The 20,385-nt window shown below is 41.5% G+C and overlaps 3 protein-coding genes across 36 annotated transcripts in view; 2 read left to right on the top strand and 1 right to left on the bottom strand.

The window, feature by feature from the left end:
* The window catches only part of MPP3 (MAGUK p55 scaffold protein 3), a 29,046-nt gene extending 23,611 nt beyond the window's left edge, over positions 1-5,435 (top strand). For 3 of the 12 annotated variants that reach the window (XM_074557783.1, XM_074557784.1, XM_074557782.1), the window contains exons 16-19: positions 128-221; positions 964-1,072; positions 2,460-2,582; positions 3,931-5,435. In XM_074557783.1, coding sequence (XP_074413884.1) covers positions 128-221; positions 964-1,072; positions 2,460-2,582; positions 3,931-4,110 — 506 coding nt within the window. In that variant the 3' untranslated portion in view covers positions 4,111-5,435. The remainder of the gene's footprint in view (positions 1-127; positions 222-963; positions 1,073-2,459; positions 2,583-3,930) is intronic. The other 9 variants (XR_012583589.1, XR_012583590.1, XR_012583588.1 and 6 more) reach the window with 9 other exon arrangements.
* Positions 5,436-7,018: 1,583 nt separating this feature from the next.
* Positions 7,019-11,642, bottom strand: LOC102074370 (ras-related protein Rab-18-B). 23 transcript variants are annotated; one of them, XM_074557800.1, is made up of 8 exons: positions 11,415-11,438; positions 11,289-11,344; positions 10,665-10,931; positions 10,438-10,510; positions 10,311-10,360; positions 9,401-9,519; positions 9,060-9,126; positions 7,019-8,170 (listed from the first exon to the last, which is right to left on the bottom strand). In XM_074557800.1, exons 3-8 carry the CDS (start codon positions 10,720-10,722, stop codon positions 7,995-7,997), a joined length of 543 nt encoding a protein of 180 aa, XP_074413901.1. In that variant the 5' UTR covers positions 10,723-10,931; positions 11,289-11,344; positions 11,415-11,438; the 3' UTR covers positions 7,019-7,994. The 23 variants fall into 23 exon arrangements, 8 of the variants coding, with proteins under 8 accessions (XP_074413901.1, XP_074413900.1, XP_074413899.1 ...); XM_074557799.1 differs by lacking the exon at positions 11,415-11,438 and having other exon boundaries at positions 10,665-10,755; positions 10,870-10,931; positions 11,289-11,358; XM_074557798.1 differs by lacking the exon at positions 11,415-11,438 and having other exon boundaries at positions 10,665-10,755; positions 10,870-10,931; positions 11,009-11,302.
* On the top strand, positions 11,628-19,894 carry DUSP3 (dual specificity phosphatase 3). Its single transcript, XM_074557803.1, has 3 exons — positions 11,628-11,762; positions 14,638-14,864; positions 16,989-19,894. Exons 1-3 carry the CDS (start codon positions 11,641-11,643, stop codon positions 17,192-17,194), a joined length of 555 nt encoding a protein of 184 aa, XP_074413904.1. The 5' UTR covers positions 11,628-11,640; the 3' UTR covers positions 17,195-19,894.
* Positions 19,895-20,385: the final 491 nt, after the last annotated feature.

The raw sequence follows: 20,385 nt of genomic DNA, 5'->3' as shown, positions 1-20,385 counted from the left end.
TGTTCATTTAAATTTGCCACTGTGCAACTTTTCTTGTTTGAAGTTGGGAAAATGTGATTGGAACTAAGTGGAGAAAACATTTCCAAAAGTGATGTGTGTCCCATGTCTGGCTTCCCTTCTCTTCCAGACACAACAAGGTCAAGGAAAAGTCACGAGAGAGAAGGAGTAGAATACAATTTTGTTTCTAAGCAATCATTTGAGACAGATGTGCAGCAAAACAAGTGAGTTAATTTTTAAATACTGGTATAATTGACTATTTAAAAATATTGCTTGCTCAGTTTTGCATCATGAATACCAAAATCAGGAGACAAGTTGGACAAGATTAGAAGGATTCAGCTTTTAAGTAAAAAGCTCTTTACAGAGTCTGGACTGTTAGAGCAAACTCAAACATTGAGCTGGAAGCAATTTAGGAATAACATCAGTAGGAGGATCCTGAGTTAGAATTTAAATAATCTGCATAATGCTTGGTCAGAACTGAATCTAGTGGAAGTGATAGATTCACTTAGTTGGGCTGCTCACTGTCTGTTTAGTATGATGAGGAAAAAGTTTTATTCACGAGTCTCCTTGAAAGTGTGTGCTGGATGGAAGCTGTGGCTGTACATTGTGAGCCTGAGCAGGTTTTCTCCAAGTTCAGATCTTTACTAAGCTCCCAAAAGATGGGAGAATTGCAGTCCATTGCCTTGCCAGCTTTGTTCTGTTTCCTGTGAAAAATAGCCATTCTTCTTCCCCTTTGTGTCAGCAGTGCTGATGAACTGTTAGTGATTTATGAAGAATTGCTACAAAGCAAGGAAGGAAAAAAAAATAAGTAAAAAAAAAAATAAAATCCCTCCCCACCCACTCGTGGTTTTCTGCCTCTCTCCTCCCTCTTTGCTTTGACTTCAGCAAACAACTATCAAATGTTCCAAGTTAAATATTGTGAATATTTTTTTGTAGATGATATTTAAAAATGTATTGACTTTTTAGATTTGTGGAACACGGAGAGTACAAAGAGAATTTGTATGGCACAAGCCTGGAGGCAATCCGCTCTGTGATGGCCAAAAAGAAAGTTTGTCTGGTGGATGTGGTACCTGAGGTAAGTCCTGCAGCTTCTTTTAAAGAATGCAAATATAATGATATATAATGCTGCCTGAGCAGAATGGGACTCTGGGGAATGCAGGGCAGTGCTTGCAGTTCAGTCCAGCTGGGACATTCCTTTCAAATAAGATGAGATATTTTAAAGAAATAGAACTGTGAAAGATGCACTGTAGTAGGAGCCATGAGGGGTAATTGGCTTTAAGGGATTTACAGCGTGGGGTGGCAAAAGCTGATAGGTCAAAAAACACTTATAATTTATTGCAATTAGCAAATAATTAGCTTCTGATTGTGATGGCATGAATTATAACATCTGTATTGTTTCACCCTTCACATGAGACTGAAAATTGGATAAAAGCTTTTAAAACACCTCTCAGTTACCCCATCTCTGGGTCAGAAAAGGGATTAATCCAGCACAGCCTGGATTCTCTTTGCTAATCCTCACTGTGGGACTTTTCCCTTGCTGTAGGACCAGTGTGCATCCCTGTCCCAGCCAGAACCCTTAGAACAGAGTTGTTATTTCCACTCTAATTCTGATTTTAACAAACCCTGTCCCAGCTTGCTCAGGACCCAGAGAGAATCTTTAGAACAGAGCTGTTATTTCCATTCTAATCCTGATTTTAAAAACCTCTGTCCCAGCCTGCTCAGGACCCAGAGAGAATCCTTAGATCAGAGTTGTTATTTCCATTCTAATTCTGATGTTAAAAATGCTGGCCATAGCACACCCACACCCCCCCAGGGCTCTCATTTGTAGGATCTCAAGGATGCAGCTCCCATTTTTGCAGATCCAGAATGCAGTAACACCACGAATCACCCCAGGACAGGAGCAGTGAAAGCAGTGCCAGCTCTCAATACCCCCATGCTGGGAGTTAATACCTGAAAATTTGATCCAGATTTTGTAACTGGGCTAGGAAAAGGTTTGTGGTAGGACCTCAGATGAATTCCAGGTTTAAAATTTGCAGTGTTGTGCTAAGCCAGTTTCTCAGGATGCCCTGAAATTCAAGGGTATCTCCTAGAACTGACTGCTAAGATCAGATTTTCTGATTGAGTATCTGCCAAGTGATTGTCCAGCAGTTGTTCAAAGTAAATTTAATTAAATTTTCTGCATAGGTGAAGCAAACCATAACTTGCCCATGAAGTCAGGGTTTTTTTATGCTTTCCTCAGTATTTTTTGCCATGTCCTTGCCCCTTGGAACCCCAGTGCTGTTCAGGCCATGCTCCATGCACTCCTGGTGCCAGCCAGGATTCTGGCATCAGCCTTTGTTGGAAGAGCAAGATTCAAACAGGACTTCACACCACAGTACCAGTGAAACCACTGAAACCAGTTTGATTCTCATGGAAATGTAGCAAAAACAAATCTGATAACAAAAAAAATCATCTGTTCACAGGCAGTGAAGCACTTGAGGACTCCTGAGTTTAAGCCTTATGTTATCTTTGTGAAGCCTCACATTTCAGAAAAGAAAAAACATGTCTTAAAATCTCACATGTCAGAGGAAATCTCATCCCCTCTTGTGAGTATTCCAAGTTCTAATGTCTTGAAAGAAATATTTGGGGCTAGCACATCTGTTACTTGAAAAAACTCTTCCAAAACAAGAGTTAAAGTGGGGCACTAAGTGAATTCCATTTCAGATGGAATTTCAGAATGGAATTTTGGATTCCTGATCTCCTCAAGTTTTAAAGTAACACAAAGCCAAGTGCCATCTTCCATGTGGATCTGGGCACATCCTCAAGGCTGCAGCAGGGGGGAGTTGTGGTTATTAATTGGTGTGGTTTTGTTGTGGGTTTCAGGATGAGGTGAGAGATGAGAATTGACTCTAAGTTCTTAGAAGGCTGATTTATTATATTATGATATTATATTAAAAGAAAATGATAAACTAAAGAAAGAGAAAGGAGACATCAGAAGGCTAGAAAGGAATAAATAATAAAATCTCATGACAGACTCAGAGAGTCCAACACAGCTGGCTGTGATTGGCCATTAATTAAAAACAATTCACATGCTGGTAAACAATTCTCTAAATCACATTCCAAAATAGCAAAACGTGGAGAAGCTGAACCTTCCCAGCTTCTCAGGAGAAAAGATCCTGGCAAAGGAATTTTTCATAAAATATCACAGGGACAGGAAGTTGCTGCTGAACTCAGATAAAACAACAATCATTTTACATTTCCTATGAGCAGCCCATCAAAAGGTAATTTTTTATATCCCCAAAGTGACACCCACACCAGAGTTTAATGGTGGACACACAAAACACAGGATGTGGATGTCTTGAGGATCAAACCTGGATCACTTAAATTTATATATACATACATACATATATATATATATATATACATATAATAAATATATATATTTATGATAACCTTAACTTAGTTCACTTGGTAAGTTTTTGTGTAAACCCTCAAAAATACTGAACTTGGGACAGTATATGCACAATTTCTTTTCAGTTTTGAGGAGTGTGATTCCCATATCTTGGGTTAAATTACAAAAAATGAAGTATCACCATTTTCCGTCCCTCCTGTACCATATTTTCCCCCTTCCCTGAGGCTGTTTGCATTTTTTGGAACAGCTGCCTGTAGCATAATGCTCCTTGATCTCAGTTTTAATATCTTCAACACCTTTTCCTAATGGTAGCAGCTTTTGTTACATGTTCTCAGAGTAATGACTCATTGTGCTTTAAAAAAAAAATAAATATATATATATATATATGAATATATATTACAATGTATAGTAATATATATAATGCATATAATAATCTTATATGTATATTTTAATATATATATATTAAAATAATACATACATACTTTGAAATGCTAGAAGGACACACTGCAAATTTCATACCAATATCTTGTTTTGATCAACAGGATGAAGAACAGCAGGAAATTCTAAATTCAGCAGCATTCATTGAAGAGCAGTATGGCCATTTAATTGACACTGTGCTGGTGAAAGAAGATCTGCAGAGTGCATGTAATGAGCTGAAAAGTGTGTTAGATAAACTGAACAAGGATTCATTTTGGGTGCCAGTCAGCTGGGTTAGGTCATAGCTTGTTACCATGTTTAAAGGAAAGACTGTATAAAAATGTTCTGTAAATACATGAATTAGAAAAGGGGAGTACATTGAATTTGCTTCAAAACTGCTGGTCTTACCTAGAAGGCAATAAATAAAGATTGTATGAGGAAAGACTAACAAAGTCACAAACTGACATTGCCTTTCTGAGTCAAATTTTGAATAGCAGCTGGCATTTAGAAATTAAAACTCAGACCAAATAAGCCAGTCCAGTCTTTTACTGATCTTTACACTGGAAATTGTGCATTTTGTTACAGTGGTGTTTCACAGAGGCTCCCACACTTCCAAAGCACTTTGTGCTCAGACACTGACAGGAAGGTTTGTCCTTTGGCCACAAATTTTTGTGGCTGGATTGAAAACCTCAGAATGAAGTCTGCCTTAGGAACAAGCTCCTTCAGCTGGGTGGGAAATGTTCTTTGGAGAGAGGCTCAACAAGTTCAGCTGGCCATTGAAACATGCTTCCCTTCCCACAGAAGCATTAATTTCAAATCCTTAATTAGGCACTAAAAACTAGGCCAGCCATAGGAGGGGTTTTTATGTCCATCACATTTTCCTGTACTCCAAATTATCTTGCACAGCTCACAGGTATTGTCTGCTCATCCACAACTTATGCTCACTTTCCCAGTCACAAAAGCTGAACAACCTCTGAGGGTACCTTTAATTAAATTAAAGCAAATTTAATTCAATCCTAAAACACAGATTTTTATAGTGTACATCAAAACAACTGCAAATGGTTCTAAAACAGGAGAGTTGAGAAGCTTTGGTTCTGCAAAATATCTGTGCTACCTGGTGGGCCACAGCCTTGACACCAGTGGGACAGCACCAGAAAGGGCACTCAGAGGAGGAGCCACAGGTCAAAATCATCATCCTTCCAGCATTTATGTACTAAAAAGAGGAGGTACAGGTCAAAATCTTCATCCTTCCAGCATTTATGTACTAAAAAGAGGAGGTACAGGTCAAAATCTTCATCCTTCCAGCATTTATGTAAAAGGAGGAGCCACAGGTCAAAATCTTCATCCTTCCAGCATTTGTGACCACTTCTGTCCCAAATCTGGTCAAGGTTTCCAGAGCATCTAATTGGCCTGAAGAAGCAAACTCTTAAAGGACCTTGTAAATATTTGAGACTTGAATATAGAGTATTTTTGAGTGGTCTTAGGAAGAGGCAGAGATGATTCTGGAAGTAGCTGTGCTTTATCCCAGGGGGTGTCGGATCTCAGGATCTCAGTCCTGAGGTGCTGAGCCACCGAGACCACCTTGGGGGGCTCGGGACTCCTGGAATGTTCCAGAAGTGTCTGGTGGCTGGACTTTGATCCTACACAGGATGAGGATAGGAGGACTTCACCGGGGTGAATGGTGAAGGGATTGGTTAATTAGAGGGTAAAACACAGGGTTTAGGATTTCTGTACAGGGGGGTTTAGAGGAGTAAGATGGAGGAATTGGGGTGTGTCCTGTCCTTCTTCTTCTTCTTCTTCTTCTTCTTCTTCTTCTCCTCCATCTTCTTTGGCCATGGTGGCACTTTTGGATTGGTTATTACTAAAAGTGCACCGGGCAATATGAATAAATGGTATTGGGGAAAAATGATAAATATTGTACACGTAACAATGGGTATAAAGATAGGTGTCTGTACGGAGGGCAGCACAGTGTGCTCATGGCTGGCTGCTGAGCAGAGCTCTGTCAGGCCAAAAGAAAATCTTTTAGATAAACAATTAATAAACATAAAAACCGAAAGAAGAACTGAAGCCTCTTCTGGTCCTTCGATACACGGCTGCCCCAAGGCCACCCTGGGCCTTTCCAGCCCCTCAAACAGCCGAGATAACCGGACAAGGGGGATTTGAGGGGAGAGCATTGTGCAGGTGCATGGCAGCTGTAACTGGTCCCTGTCCTCACCTGCCTGCTGAGGTTTGATATTTCCTGTGTATTAAACAAGACCTTTTGTGTTCCTTATATCCTAACACACAATGTTCTTCTTGTTCCATGACATTTAGCAGAACTAAAAGTTGCATATTAAAAGCACATTTCTTACACACCAGTGTCACTGAATCTACATTATGTCAAGCCCAGAAAGTTGTGTAGAAGAATCCTCCCCATCCATCCTCTCCAAATGAGAATTTCCATGTGTGGTCCTGCCCCGTGGGCATTGAGGTTCTGTTGCCACTGCTACAAAAATAAGAATTTTTCCCTGCATTTGTCAATGCTGGTGACCTCAAAAATGCTGAGGACTCCTCCACATGCAGTTCTGCAACCATGTGCTACCAAAAAGGATTCTTAGAGAAGCAATTCATGACAGATGTACCTTGATCCTGTGAAAAACCATAGGAAATTCTTCAAAAATTATTTCAGTAACAGCATTTCAAACTAAATCATTTTATGAAAATAATAAATGCCCAGACTGATCTCACCCTAGCTCTGTATTTCAGGTTACAAACTGATTTTTAGTGTCTGCAAGACATGAATATATTTAGAAGATTCAGATTTAAGTTAAAAAGCTAAGGGTACAGCATATATAAGAATTTATTTAATTAATTTTATTTATTTAATTTATTTTTAATTTTATTTATTTAATTAATTTTATTTATTTAATTGATTTTATTTATTTAATTTTATTTATATATACAGCATATATAAGAATTTATTTAATTAATTTTATTTATTTATTTAATTTCTTTTTAATTTTATTTATTTAATTGATTTTATTTATTTAATTGATTTTATTTATTTAATTTTATTTATATATACAGCATAAATAAGAATTTATTTAAAGCAAGGTTGCTATCATATCTTAAAATATGCATGACTAGCAGTACATAAAGCTGTATGTTTGCTTTATTATCTAACATAGTCTAATAGTAGGAATATGCATTAACAAAAGCAAGGCACAAGTTACATCTGGAATTTTCATTTATTTTAATGTAAGTTAGCAAAAATACAATACTGCCATTAAAAGTGTAAAAGACAAAAGGGTAACTTCACAGTGGGGTTGGTGACAGACTCACCCAAGTGCAAAGTCTCCCATAGGCAGCACATTTTCTGTGAAATTGAGTTTTATCAATTTCTGATAATATTTTTATCAATTCTGATAAAATCTCCAATTTTATCTGTGGTTTCTGGAAGAGGACAAGGGTTTGCAGAGACTCTCAGAGACTGCAAAACCACAGCCCAAAATGATGAGTGCACCTCACCCCTGCCCCTCAGTACAGCAATCACCAGTGCCCTGCACTGTTCCTGTTAAAATGCACATCCTCTTCCTCACAGCCCTAAAATCAACCCCTGATCCTCAGTGCAAACAGCACAGGGTCAACCTTCAGTGTCCTGCACTTTTCCTGACAATGTTAAAAGTCACATCCTCTTCATCACAGCCCCAAAATTAACCAGTAACTCAGCTTACTGTCTGGGCACATATCCCAATTTTGACTTTTTAAAACCATCCAAAATCAGGAAATTCTGTCCACTGATCAAATTCCTGCTGAGAAACTACATGAAGGTGACTTGGGTGCCTCAAAGCCTCCCATGCTATCCAAGGCAAAAGAAGCTTCTCAATAATATTCCAGAATTTAATACCAATTAATTTATGCTGAGGCAGGAATTCCAGCAAAAGTCCATGCTGAATACAGCAAAAGCACAGTTCTCTAAGCAGCACTATGATTTAATAGTGAAAAATCTAAGAGCTACCAGAAAAATACCTGCAGGCAGCAGTTGTGCAAAAGGGAAGGAGAAACTGCATTTTGTTAATGAATAAAAATGTATTTTGCTAATGAGTTTGTGGTTTGCATCTGCACAACTGATGGCACAGATTGGTGCTTGGAATCCCATCCCCACCCCATTTTTTTTTCCTCCACTCAGGCAGAACAGCCAGCTGTACATTTAAAGAAGTGCACAGTAGGCAGCACATAACCCTTTGTGCTGCTGTGCTGAAGATTCCATGAGCTGGATTCCCTTTTTCCCTGTGCCCTTATCCCAAAGATCTGGAGTCTGCAGGATCTTGATGACCAACTCCTCAAAGGCATGGTGCACTCCATCCTGGGTCTTGGCACTGGTCTCTGGAAAAAAATATTTTATTTTATTTTATTTTATCTTATTTTATCTTATTTTATCTTATTTTATTTTATCTTATTTGCAGGGAGTATATTCCACCTAGAAAAATGTATTTTGGGACCAGAGAGAAAATATGAGTTTTTTAATGAGTGAACTTCCTCTTCTTTTTCTCTTAAATGTACACTTAGGTTGAATAGAATAAACAGAAATACATCCCAGTCTGAAGTATCACATTTTTCCACCAAAAAGAAATCCACAGTTGCCCATTTTCTCCATAATGGAGAAAAAGAAATTCTTCTCAGGTTGTGACAGTAAATCTAGAAGATAATTACTCCATAACAAAGCTGAGAAAGAATACAGAGGGAATTGCATGTTGTTCCCTATGTGTTTGAATTTCTCCTAGAAATCTTCTCAAGAAACTTCCTCTTTAGAAACTCCCACCTTTATGTCTTCACATTGTACATTTTATTGTAGCTCTAAGAATATTGTCTTTTATGTAGCTGCAACAGAAACTTGGAAATGAAAGCTCAGCCAAGGTCCTTGCAGACACCAGTAAGGAGGAAAATTTCAGTCTTCTGGGCTCTGAATTAAAAAATCCTGCTAGTTTCAAGAGAATATAAAATTTATGCCCGTACAGTATATGCAGTAAATCTCTGTTTCTCTAAAAAAAATCTCTGTAAATTCTCTGTTTCAGAGAAAAATGCTTCTGGTCAATGCAGAATCTGAAACCTACATCCCTGCACAGGAATTACAGCAAAAGGAATCCATATTAATTAGATATTAAAAAAAAAAAAAAAACAAAACAGGTTTATCAACCTATCAACCTGAAATACAATTGTACATTCATGCTTGGCAATACCAAAATAAGCATTTGAATGTGGAAGTTTTTCATACCTATAAAAAGCAGTGAGTGTTTCCTGGCAAGCTGGAGCCCTTCTTTTCTCTCCACTTCACGCTCAGGCTGCAGAGACAGATGAAGAACACAACTGAAATAAGCTACACTTGCCACTTTAAAAAATACCCAGAAAAGCAGCACTGAAATGAGAACAAAACCTCAAAAATGACGTTTTGTTGAAAGGAAAAAATGTCTGTGATATGTAATAATCAACTGGATTTTCCCACTCTGTAGCTCAGTGCCAGGCTGGCTGTGTTACAGAGCACTCACCTCACATTTACACCCTGTGATGAATAAATAACCCAGGGAAGAATGGAAAAGGATGCATTCCCAAACTGACCTTATCAGTTTTATTGCCAACCAACATCTTCACGGTGCTGCTGGGGGTGGTGTGCATCTCCAGCTCGTTCAGCCACCTCCCTAGGCCTGTGAAAGTGGCTTTTCTTGTAACATCATACACTGAGAACAGAGGAAAAGGAGCTGAACAGCTGTAGAGCCTTGGACAACATTTCCTTCATTGTGACAGAATTTAGTCCATCCACACTTCCTAACTACTGCCTGGAAAAAACAAAAGGTGCTAGGGAACTACAGAAAGAGGGATCAACCACACACTCCTCCCACAGCTGGAACACACTGGGCTGTGCTCCCTCAGGATTCCAGAACACAAGCACCTCTGGAGGGAAAATCAGATTTACCAACAGAAATATTCTACCTGTTGGTAGTGCTGAATTAGGCCACAGAGAATATTTTAAAAAAGGCATTTTGTCAGCTAATTTTATGTATAAATACATGCACACGCTGCTGGTAAAACATGGACTGAGTTCAAAGCTGCTTTTGGGTACTGGTAACTTAATAACTGCATTTACATAAATCACTAAAGTTTAAAAATCACAGAAAGAATATTTTGTACAGCAAAGTTAAGGTTAGTCTTCACAAATCCTGGAAGGAAGAACCCCTTTGTTTTCTAATTGCTGTTGCCACACAGAAAGGGCTTTGTGTACAAACCTCAAGTTCTTACCATAATCACAACAATCACATCAATAGTTTCTGGGGGAAAAAAGAAGTAACAAAATCATGGGGAAAAGAACACAACACAACCCCTGATTAGCCTTATTACCAGAAAACCACCCATGTGATAGCTACAAAGCTAATAATTCATCCACTCAACAGCCTGCAGCATGACATCTCTGTATTTTTAATTTAAGCAATAAATTGAAGCAGCAATATTTCCTGCCTGTGGTTTTGCATACCCAGTGTTTGAGCCATAATTATTCCTCTGGTTATTGTGGATAACTTCCTTCTGCAAGGACATGCACATTTAGGAGAAATAAAGCCCACAATTTCTGTAATCATTCTTTTCTTCCATTTATTTCATACCTAAAACAACCCCTTGAGCTCCTCTGTAGTAACTGGGAGTCACTGTTCTGAAACGCTCCTGTCCTGCTGTATCCTGCAGAAGGAGGGGGAAAATAACCCCAAACACACAACATCAAATACATTTATAACAACAAAAAAAGGGTATTTTAAACTAAACAAGATAAGCAAATTTAAAATTTTAACTCCTGAGCAGTAAGGAAAACATGAAATGGAAGGAAGTCCCAAACCTTGACTAAGGAAGCCTTTAGAAGTGGTTTTGTTTGTCTGCAGCTCCTGCTGTGCCATCACGACACTCACGAAATCTCAACGTGAGGAAGCCTTCAGCAAAGAGAGAGGAGGAGCAGGAAGGAAGCGAGGAAACCACAAAAAGAAGCTCCTGAAGCTTGCACACCTCTCAAAACCCAACACACCCCAGTGTGGAACAAAACCTACCCATATGGCCAGCTGCACTGCACGGCCGTCCACCAGCATTTTCTTCACTTTAAAATCAATACCTGAGAGGTAGAAAGGGAGGCTCGTCAGAAGGAATTGCTGAAATAGTTCAACATCCGAACACCCTGGCAGCCCTCACATCTGCACGATCCTGGCTCCGGACCCCAAAACGAAGCCCAGCAAAAAGGAGCTCAGCAAGAAGGAGCCCAGCAAGGAGGAGCGCAGCAAGGAGGAACCAAACAGGAATGAGCCCAGCAGGAAGAAGCCCAGCAAGAAGATTCCCAGCAGGAAAGAGCCCAGCAAGAAGGAAGGAGCCCAACAGGAACGAGTCCAGTAAGGAGCCCAAGCAGGAACAAGCCCAGCAAGGAGGAGCCCATCAGGAACGAGCCCAGCCCCGGGCGGGCGGACCCCGGGCTCACCGACGGTGGGCGCGAGGCGCGGCTCGAAGGCGCCGTCCGTGAACCTCCGCAGGAGGCTGTGGGGACAGAGAGCGCGGCCTCAGCGCGGGGCTGCGCTCGGGGCGCCCCCGCGGGCCGCTCCAGCACCTGGACTTGCCCACGCCGCTGTCCCCGAGCAGCAGCAGCTTCAGGGTGAGGCCTGCGGGCTCCATCCCGCAGCGCTCCGGGCCAGGCACCACCGCTGCTGCTGCCGCTGCGCTCCCCGAGCAGCCCCCGCTGCTCCCGGCGGTGCGGCCCCGCCTCGGAGGCGGCGGCCGGGGCCGGGCGGGGCGGGAGCGGGCCGGGCTGGAGCCGCAGCGCCAAGGGCTCGGCCATGGGCGATTTCCAGCTCTCCGTGGAGGAGCTGAACGAGCTCCTGTCTAACGGGAGCGGCTGCTACAGCCTGCCCAGCGCGCACAGCAACGAGGTGGTGCCGCGCATCCACGTGGGGAACGCGTGAGTGCGCCGGAGCGGGGGCGCGGGGCAGGCCCGGCCTGGGCGGGCACGGGGGGCGGAGGGGCCGGGTCGGGCAGGGCCGGGCCGGGCCGGGCTGGGCTGGGCTGGGTGGTGTGTGCGAGGGGCCGGGCCGGGTGCGGTGTGTGGAGAGGCCGGGCTGGGCCGAGTGCGGTGCCCGGCGGGAAGAGGGGCAGGGCCGGGCCGGGTGCTGTGTGTGGAGAGGCCGGGCTGGGCCGGGTGCGGTGCCCGGAGGGTGGAGAACTCGGGCCGGGTCGAGTGCGGTGCCCGGCGGGCGGTGAGACCGGACCGGGCCGGGTCGGGCCGTGACCGTCACCGAGCAGCTCCCGGTGCTCCGAGCCCAGGGCAGCCAGGCTGCAGGACGGGATCTGCTGGATGTCAGCGGGGTTTATTTTTTTCGCCACATCATGGTTTCAGTTACCCGGTCCTATCCTGCTTGTGAAAAACGCCAATCACTTGTTTTTAAAATGTTAAAAGTTGAATAGTGATAAAATGGTTATAAAAATAGTAACATAATTGGAGTAATAAAAATTTGGGCAATTTGGATTAGGATAATATGAAACAATAGAAACAAAGAGTTACAGAGGGTCTGGGTACCTCTTTCTGGGCAAAAAAAGCCCGAAAAAGGACCCACGTTAACCGAGGATTAACCCTTAAAAGCATACACCTCATCCATGATGCATAAATTCCATTCAAACGCAGGATTCTGTCTGGTCAGTGTCAGCTTCTTCCTCTGAATTCTGACAGCGTCGTCCTGACTGAGCGAGGCAGGAAGAAATTCGTTTCTCCTGATAATGGAGCAATAAATTCTCTTTCTCTGAAAGATTCAGGTGTCGTGTGGCTGCTATCTCAGTATGAGTCCTTTCTTTAGGAAAAAAGTATCCTACATAGCATAGTTTCTATTTTAACATTTTGTAATAACCTGAAACTATATTTAATACAGTACTTTAGAGAATTAATACAGCATAACTTTCTAACACAACACATATAATATTCCTTTTAATATTTGTGAAAAGCCAATCATAAATACACATTTTTCACACTGCTGATTCTCCTTCCCTTTTTGATCCATCTCTGTGCACTTCTTCCCTGTGAAATTGGGATTTTTTTTTTAAATACACTGGATCCCTGTACTTATTTTAGGTTTTTACCTCCTAAAGAAGTACAAGTCAAGATCGTAGATTGTCACTAACTTAATCATAAGGCAAACCAAATTATATTTGTTACTGCCAGGACATACACATCTAGAGATGGGACTGAAATAATTCAGTAGCCAGCCTGATGTCTGACAGCCACCATCTCCTTCATACTTGTAGCAGTTACAAAATACTAGAAGTAGTTTTATCCTGAGGAAAAAAGGAAGTCATAGCTTGCAAGCTGATTTGTGCAGTAAATAATTTAGAAATAACAATCTGTTGCCACATTCAACCATGATTTCAGGATGGGAGTTCCTGTTGATGCTGAACACTCAGATACATGCTGATCTATATGATGTTAATTAAACCATATTCTCACCCTACTAAGCATAGGAACTCACCACTGAATTAACACTTTTTGGTTTGGCCTTGCTCTGTAGGATTTTTGTGTTGAAAGCAGAATTCTCCAGACACTGAAACTTCTCCCCTGGCACAGATGATGTCCTGCCAGATGGAAAATCTGTCAGCATTTGTTTGGGTAATGAAGTCTTACAAATATTTGGTTCATTGCCATAGTTGCTTGGCACAGACAGCAGAAAATGTAGAAGCTTCAGTCATGCATAAATCTTCATCTGCTTTCACTAGAATTTAAGGGGTGTGCAATCATCAGGAAGAAAGAAATTCTCAAGATGTTCATGGCCTTGAATTGCATCAAAATTGTGAGTGGATGGACTCAGAGATTCATGTAGATATAAACTGACTAATTTGGTTGTTTATTTTTTTAGATTAGTGTCTAGCCAAAAGCCCTGGATGCATTGCCATCTCACAGAAACTTATCCAGAATGATACTGCACAAATGCTTATCTGGAGCTCAGCTTAATATTAAGACCTCTTGTATCTGAAATTTATGAGTTGAGCTGTGGGGAGTTTTAAAAAAATATTTGTTTCCATATCCAGTTAAACACATACTGAAAGCTGCTTTTAAAAACAATCTGTCTGGGCTACTTCCTTTCACACAGTGTGCAGGAACTGAGTTATCCTTCAGCTAAAGGATCTCTCACATTCTGCTGCTGTTGGCCAGTGGGGCTTAGATTTTACTAGGAGACCACACAGAGTGATAAAACATGTGGGGTTTTTTATTTCTCTGGAGAGTGAGGCAAATATTGCAACTGACATAAGGAAATAATCAGACTCAGAATGAAAAGTAGTGGGATTATGGCAAAAAGAAGTCAATTCTCTCCTGATATTCCTTTATGGTTAGCTCCTCTTACTGCAGATTGCATCCCAGGGCACAAGCTGAGGTTGGTGCATGGTTACTTGTGTTACTGAGCAGGGTTGTTCAACTGCTTTTTAAATTATTTTATGTGGATAACTGTTAACCTTAGAAGTTAATGTGTTGTTATCTCCAGTATCTCCCTACTTTGGTCAGAATTTTATGTTCAGAAAGTCAGAATTTTATGCCACAGTAGGATCTAAGAGATGCAGATTCACTTTCACATGTGCATTCCTCAGTGTCAGCCAAGAAATCAGCATTCTCTCATGCTCAAGTAAGGGACCATGGCTCTGAATATTTTTGTGAATTTATAACCTGTAGCTAATTCACTTTTTGGGCATATTTGGCATCTATTAACAGAAAAATCCAAGGGTTTGGTTCTCAATACTGAAATACTGAGATGATTCACCAAATTCTAATCATGTTCTTGACACTTTTTGTCATGCAGGTTCATAGCCAAGAACATAACGAGGCTGCAGCATCTGGGGATAACCCATGTTCTGAATGCAGCAGAGGGGAAATCATTCATGCATGTGAACACTAATGCAGAGTTCTATGAAGGCTCAGGCATCAGATACCATGGCATAAAAGCTAATGATACACAGGAATTTAACCTCAGTCGCTACTTTGAGGAGGCAGCTGATTTTATTGACAAAGCCCTTTCCCAGAAGGATGGTAAGGCAAACTGAAATACCTTTCTACCATGTTTTCTGTGCACTGCATCGGTTTCTTAGTCATTTGCTGTTTAAAATGCTTCTTTGCTCTTATTATTCACAGAACAAGCAAGGGAAAAATTCAGATAAAGGCCCTGGATCAGGCACAAGAAGGCACAGCTTAGTCTTGTGTTTATACATGCAGGGCTCCAGTACCTGGCAAAGGGAATTCTGCAGGGGTGACTTTGAAATGAGGAGCAGCTGCTGCATCTTATTATAGTTTCTTTCTGGGAAGCGATGTTTTTACTTTTCCTTAGATATTTTTAGTTTTTTTCTTCTTCTTTTCTAATAAAATATTCTTTAAAAAATAAGTTAAGGGCCTAAAAGTGGTTTAAGGACATTAGAAATTACAATTTAAAGGCAGAATTTATATAAGTAATACAAATACTGAAGAGTAGTCACATAACCTGTTACATGGGGTTTTTTTCCAAATGTTCAGTAAGAATACAGACTGTCACAGTTTTTCTTATATTAAGTAATTGTATTATTTTATGTGTTGATTGCCTCTATTTCCTAGGATTGCAGGAAAGCTGAAGGTCATATTTGCAATGTTGTTTATTGCCACATTTCTCTGTAGTGTGTTTCCTCAGAGCAGAAATCCTAGGACACAGTGCAGTGGGACAGATGGTGTTTGTGTTGTCTACCTATTTCAACATTCCAGTTATTTCTGCACATGCCTAATTTCCTTCTTGCTTCGTGACTGAGCATTGAATAGCAGGAATGAGAACTCCCACAATTCTAGAAGTTCTTTCTCTGAAATGGGTAAATGTGATGTGGGTTTTGACAGATGGAAATAAATTCTTCATCCAGTTTGGTGGAGTATGAAAAATTCTAAAAATTAAATGCAGCTCTTGCAGTTAGCACTGTGACTCGCTGAAACAGGCTGCACGAGGAGGGAAGGGTTTGCTGTGCCATGACTGTACCTGCTGAGTTTAATCTCAAAAGTTACAAGGTCAGTAAATTCAGAGCCAATCTGGATTTGCAGCAGTTCCATTTCAGTCTGAGCAGTTGTTTACCACACCTACCACTGTTTTTTTAATGTGGTAAACAAGGAGGAGCCTTGGAGCTGGGTGATGTTGGAGTCAGGTGTAAGATTAACTGGCTACTGCAAATTATTAGTTTTGTTTGGCATTGAAGTGTGTCATCAGAAACCAGGGTGACTGTTCCATTCTCACCTGTGCTTTAATGTAGTTCTAGAATGAAAAATCTTAGCACTGTTTTAAACAGAAACACTTTAACAGACCCTGGCCTGCTGTAACCTCTTGGATGGAACAAGCTGCATTTTGGAGAGCTGCCTGGAGTCCCACATCCCTCATTTTGGCTCTTACAGGCACACTTGGCGCCCAACGTGGGGCTCAAAGAGTCCCATGCTCTACCGGCTGACACTTGGCAAATTTTCATCCTTCCCTGCTGTGGTGTGTTCTTAAGTTCGTTAGTTTGCTCCCCCCATTTTCTGTATTACTTCCTGCTGCTACCCTGCCAGTTATGTTGCTATGGAAATGAAACTGCTCCTCCCTTGGTTTCTCTTATAAAGTGAAAGTTGTTTCCTCCTTGGGCTCAGTCAATCACTCTTTTTCTCTTCCCAGGTTTCGAGAATTTTCTTTTCTCTGGGAGTTATGGTTGGCTGTAGCCCCGGAGCCCCTCCTATGATTTATAACAGTTGGTTACTTTAGTATATCAGTTATGTTTCATACCTCCAAATATGTATTTCTATTGGATAGCCGGGTTTCCCTGCCTTCTTTTCCCCTTAAAACCCTCTCCTGCCCCCTGTTCGGGGCCATTTGCTGGGTGTTTCCCCTCCTTGTTGGTTCTTCTGTAATAAACCGACAGTTTACCCCCAGCAAGTGGTCGCCTCCTAATTCGTCTCTCACCGCGCTGCTCCGAGCTATCCCCCAGCTCAGCCCGAGGCCAAAGCCGCCGAGGGGGGCTGTTTTCTGATGCACAGGGGCCCTGGCCTTCGCCCCTCACCAGATAGGCGGATTCCAGGGCCGTGGACGCCCCCGCGCACTTCCCAACACACACCACCTATTATTACCTTTCCCGTTGCTCTGCAGCCTAACGCTGAGCTGTGGCTGTCTCCCTGCAGGCCAGGTGCTGGTGCACTGCCGCGAGGGCTACAGCCGCTCGCCCACGCTGGTCATCGCCTACCTGATGCTGCGGCGCGGCCTGGACGTGCGCAGTGCGCTCTGCGCCGTGCGCCAGCAGCGCGAGATCGGCCCCAACGACGGCTTCCTGCGGCAGCTCTGCCAGCTCAACGAGCGCCTGCTCAAGGAGGGCAAGGTCAAGCCCTAGAGCGCGGCGCCACGCTGGTTCTGTTTCCGGTTTCTCAGAGGTTTAGAGGATGGGTTCGGCGCTTTAGAGACACGAATTTCAACCGCCCGGCTGGAACTGCTGCTTGTCCAGTGAAAGTGTCCGTCTGGAACTCTGTGATGTTTTTGAGATGGGACAAAATTGTGTCGCTGTTTGGAGCTGTTGCCATCAAGGGATGTTTGTAGAGGGGTAACTCAGCTGTCTTCACACATTTCAGAGCCCCTGCAGGTTCCATAGCATATGTGGTTTGCGTTGACATTGAATGTGATTTGTTTAAGCTTTGTCTTTAGTTGTCTCACCAGTTCAGGAGCACATAATCACAGATTGATTCTATGCAGCTGCTTTTGTTGAAGAGCTCTGGGTGTCAGGGGCACAGACCCAAATCTGACTCCACCATGGGTTCAGGATGAACACAGTTTTATACCCTTATTATATAACTCCATATTAATTATTAAACTTACATTGTTCTATTGTATACGTTGATTTCATCCAAACATGGATTCTTGTAATTTGATGAGCCCTTGGGGGACACTGGACTGGGACTGTCCCAGTGCCACTCCCAGTGTCCCCAGTGTCCCCACTTCCCTGTTCCCAGTGCAAACTGGAGCTGGTGGTTGGGTCCCTGGCGTCCTGCTTGGAGCTGGTGCTGAGGACAAACCCTTGGGGACACGGGGCTGGGACTGTCCCAATGTCCCCAGTGCCACTCCCAATCCAAAAATCCGATACATTGATTTCATCCAAGCATGGATTTTTGTAATTTCTTGTTACAAATAAACAATAATTATATCCAATTACCAAACAATGATCACATTTAACAATCGTATCATTTATCATATAGCAATCATATCTTTTATCTTGTTCATTAAATGATTATACAGCTGCAGTTTCCCATGATCCATTAAAGCCTGACGTTTTCTGAGGGCCTCCCCTAACGTTTTTCCAGGCCCAGCCTTTCTTTCCAACTCCCCTGAATATCCCATGATTTTAGAAACATTTTATCCCTATATTTTCAACCAGAGCAGCAGCTCCTAAAAGCCCCAACACATCCCTTCATCACTCTTAATAGGAGCACTGTAATTTCTAAAGCTTCTTTTTCATGCACACAGGTGCCTAAGGTTTGAATGTAGGAGCTTCAGGGAATGGGAAGCAAATGTACAAATGCACAGATGCATTCACTTGGAAAAGAAAGTGCATGCAGTGTTTTGTGTGGATTTATGCATTACACAGTGTGAGAGTAAAGCCATTCAGAACCCATGCTTGATGCACACTGTGTCTCCAAGAATAGTTTTTTATCTTTTCTGTTACAATGGACATGAAATAGTCTGTTATTAAATGCTCTTTTATTTCAAGATCATAGTAGAAAAAACGTCAATTGCAAATGCTGAGGGAAGAACTTGAACAAGGAAGAAATAATATTAATATTTAGAAGTGTTTGTGGTGGATATATAATATAAGTATCCTAATATAATGCCTTTCAAAGCTTGTATGGAATTACAGTGTCTTTATCTCTTCTTTGTTATCACTGCTCAATAACAGAATGGAATGACCTCACGTGCAGATTCCTTCCTTACCAAGCAGTTTGCACAAGAACACTCTTGACTTCTTGGATTGCTTGCATGGTATCATGAAATAAAAATGAGCATTGTTATGTACCACCCTGTATAGGAAATATTTACATTGTATTCAAATAAATGATGACTTGATTCTGTTTACTACAGATGAAATGAGTGTTGGGAGAGGGAGCTTTGTTTGCACTGTGCCTGACTTAGTGTGTAAATGTGTACCTGTGATTTACAGCACTGTATTCATGCCAATGATCACCTGCTGCAAATTGTTGGAATTGTTGGTTAAACCATCAGAAACCAGGGTGACTGTTCCATTCTCACCTGTGCTTTAATGTAGTTGTAGAATGAAAAATCTTAGCACTGTTTTAAACAGAAACTTTAATAGTAACACATGTGATCCCAGATGAAATTTTGTCTACTCAGGTCAGTAATCAGCAATCACAAACCATGCATGCATTGGTTTACAATCAGAAATTGTTTAGAATCAGAAATCACAAAGGCCATCCATGCATTGTTTTGCAATCAGAAATCACAAGGGCCATCCCTGCATTGTTTTCCTGCTGATTTTGGGGTTGTGTGGTTGGAGCTGTGGGAGAGGCTCTGTACAGCAAGGTAAAGTTCTTGAAGTTCAACTCCAGAGCAGATTATTCTGCTTGAGCTCCACTCTTGCTGTTTTTCCTTCCACAGGATGGAGCTGCCACCTCAAGGAGCCTTTTCTGTGTCGTGTCCTTCAGGTGACAGTGCAGGGACACTGCATGGTGTTCCCTGTCACATCTCCAGTCAGTGTTCACTGCTGCCTTTGAACCAGGATGGTTCAGTAATAATAAGTAGTAATCAATTCCACTACCTAATTACACACCTATTTGCTTTCTCCCATTGATCCACTTAATCAGGAGTAGATTAATTGCTTCCTCAAAATTCCTAGTTACTAATTTCATATTGTGTGAAGTAGGAGTAGTGGCTTTAGAAATAGGAATACTGGCCTTACCTTTTCTACAGTGCTGACTTTTCATACTGCAGTCTAATTTATAAATTACCCTTTAAAAATAATTTAAACATAGATTTTCTTTTTTCTTGTCTCACACCTTGTGTTCTTAACACCTATTTGCACTAAAAGGAAGAAAAAAGGAAATTCACACTGGATGCACTTTATCCTTCACCTGCTACTTGGAAATCAAAATTCCAGTCCATTTAAGAGCTAAGAAACCATTAGGTATTAGACCTTTGTTGACCTTTAATAATCCAGAATGGTTTATTAAAATTGAGTCTGTTTACTTTATGGTGATATTTCTGTAGTTGTCACTAACAAGAAATATTGAAAATCAAAACAGGGGAATCTGTTCTTATATTCAAGATAATTTTTACTTCTTGGGACACTGGTCACTCTTATGGAAACTCTGGCCCATTTGTCTCAGTATAACAACACTGATTTAGCAAATGTTTTGCAATATGAAAGCGGAGAGGCATAAGTAAAACGATGTTATAAATTGTTTTTAAAATTGAGACAGTGTATCATCTTTAAAATTACTGATAGGCAACTCAGCAACAAAACCATTTCTGCTTTTAGAGCAGGCTAAAAATAGCTGAAATGTCAGAGCACTGCTCCAT

This window comes from Zonotrichia albicollis, chromosome 23, assembly GCF_047830755.1.
Source record: "Zonotrichia albicollis isolate bZonAlb1 chromosome 23, bZonAlb1.hap1, whole genome shotgun sequence".
NCBI lineage: Eukaryota > Metazoa > Chordata > Aves > Passeriformes > Passerellidae > Zonotrichia > Zonotrichia albicollis.
Note: the sequence above shows the minus strand (reverse complement) of the source record. Positions and strands in the feature narration are given on the sequence as shown.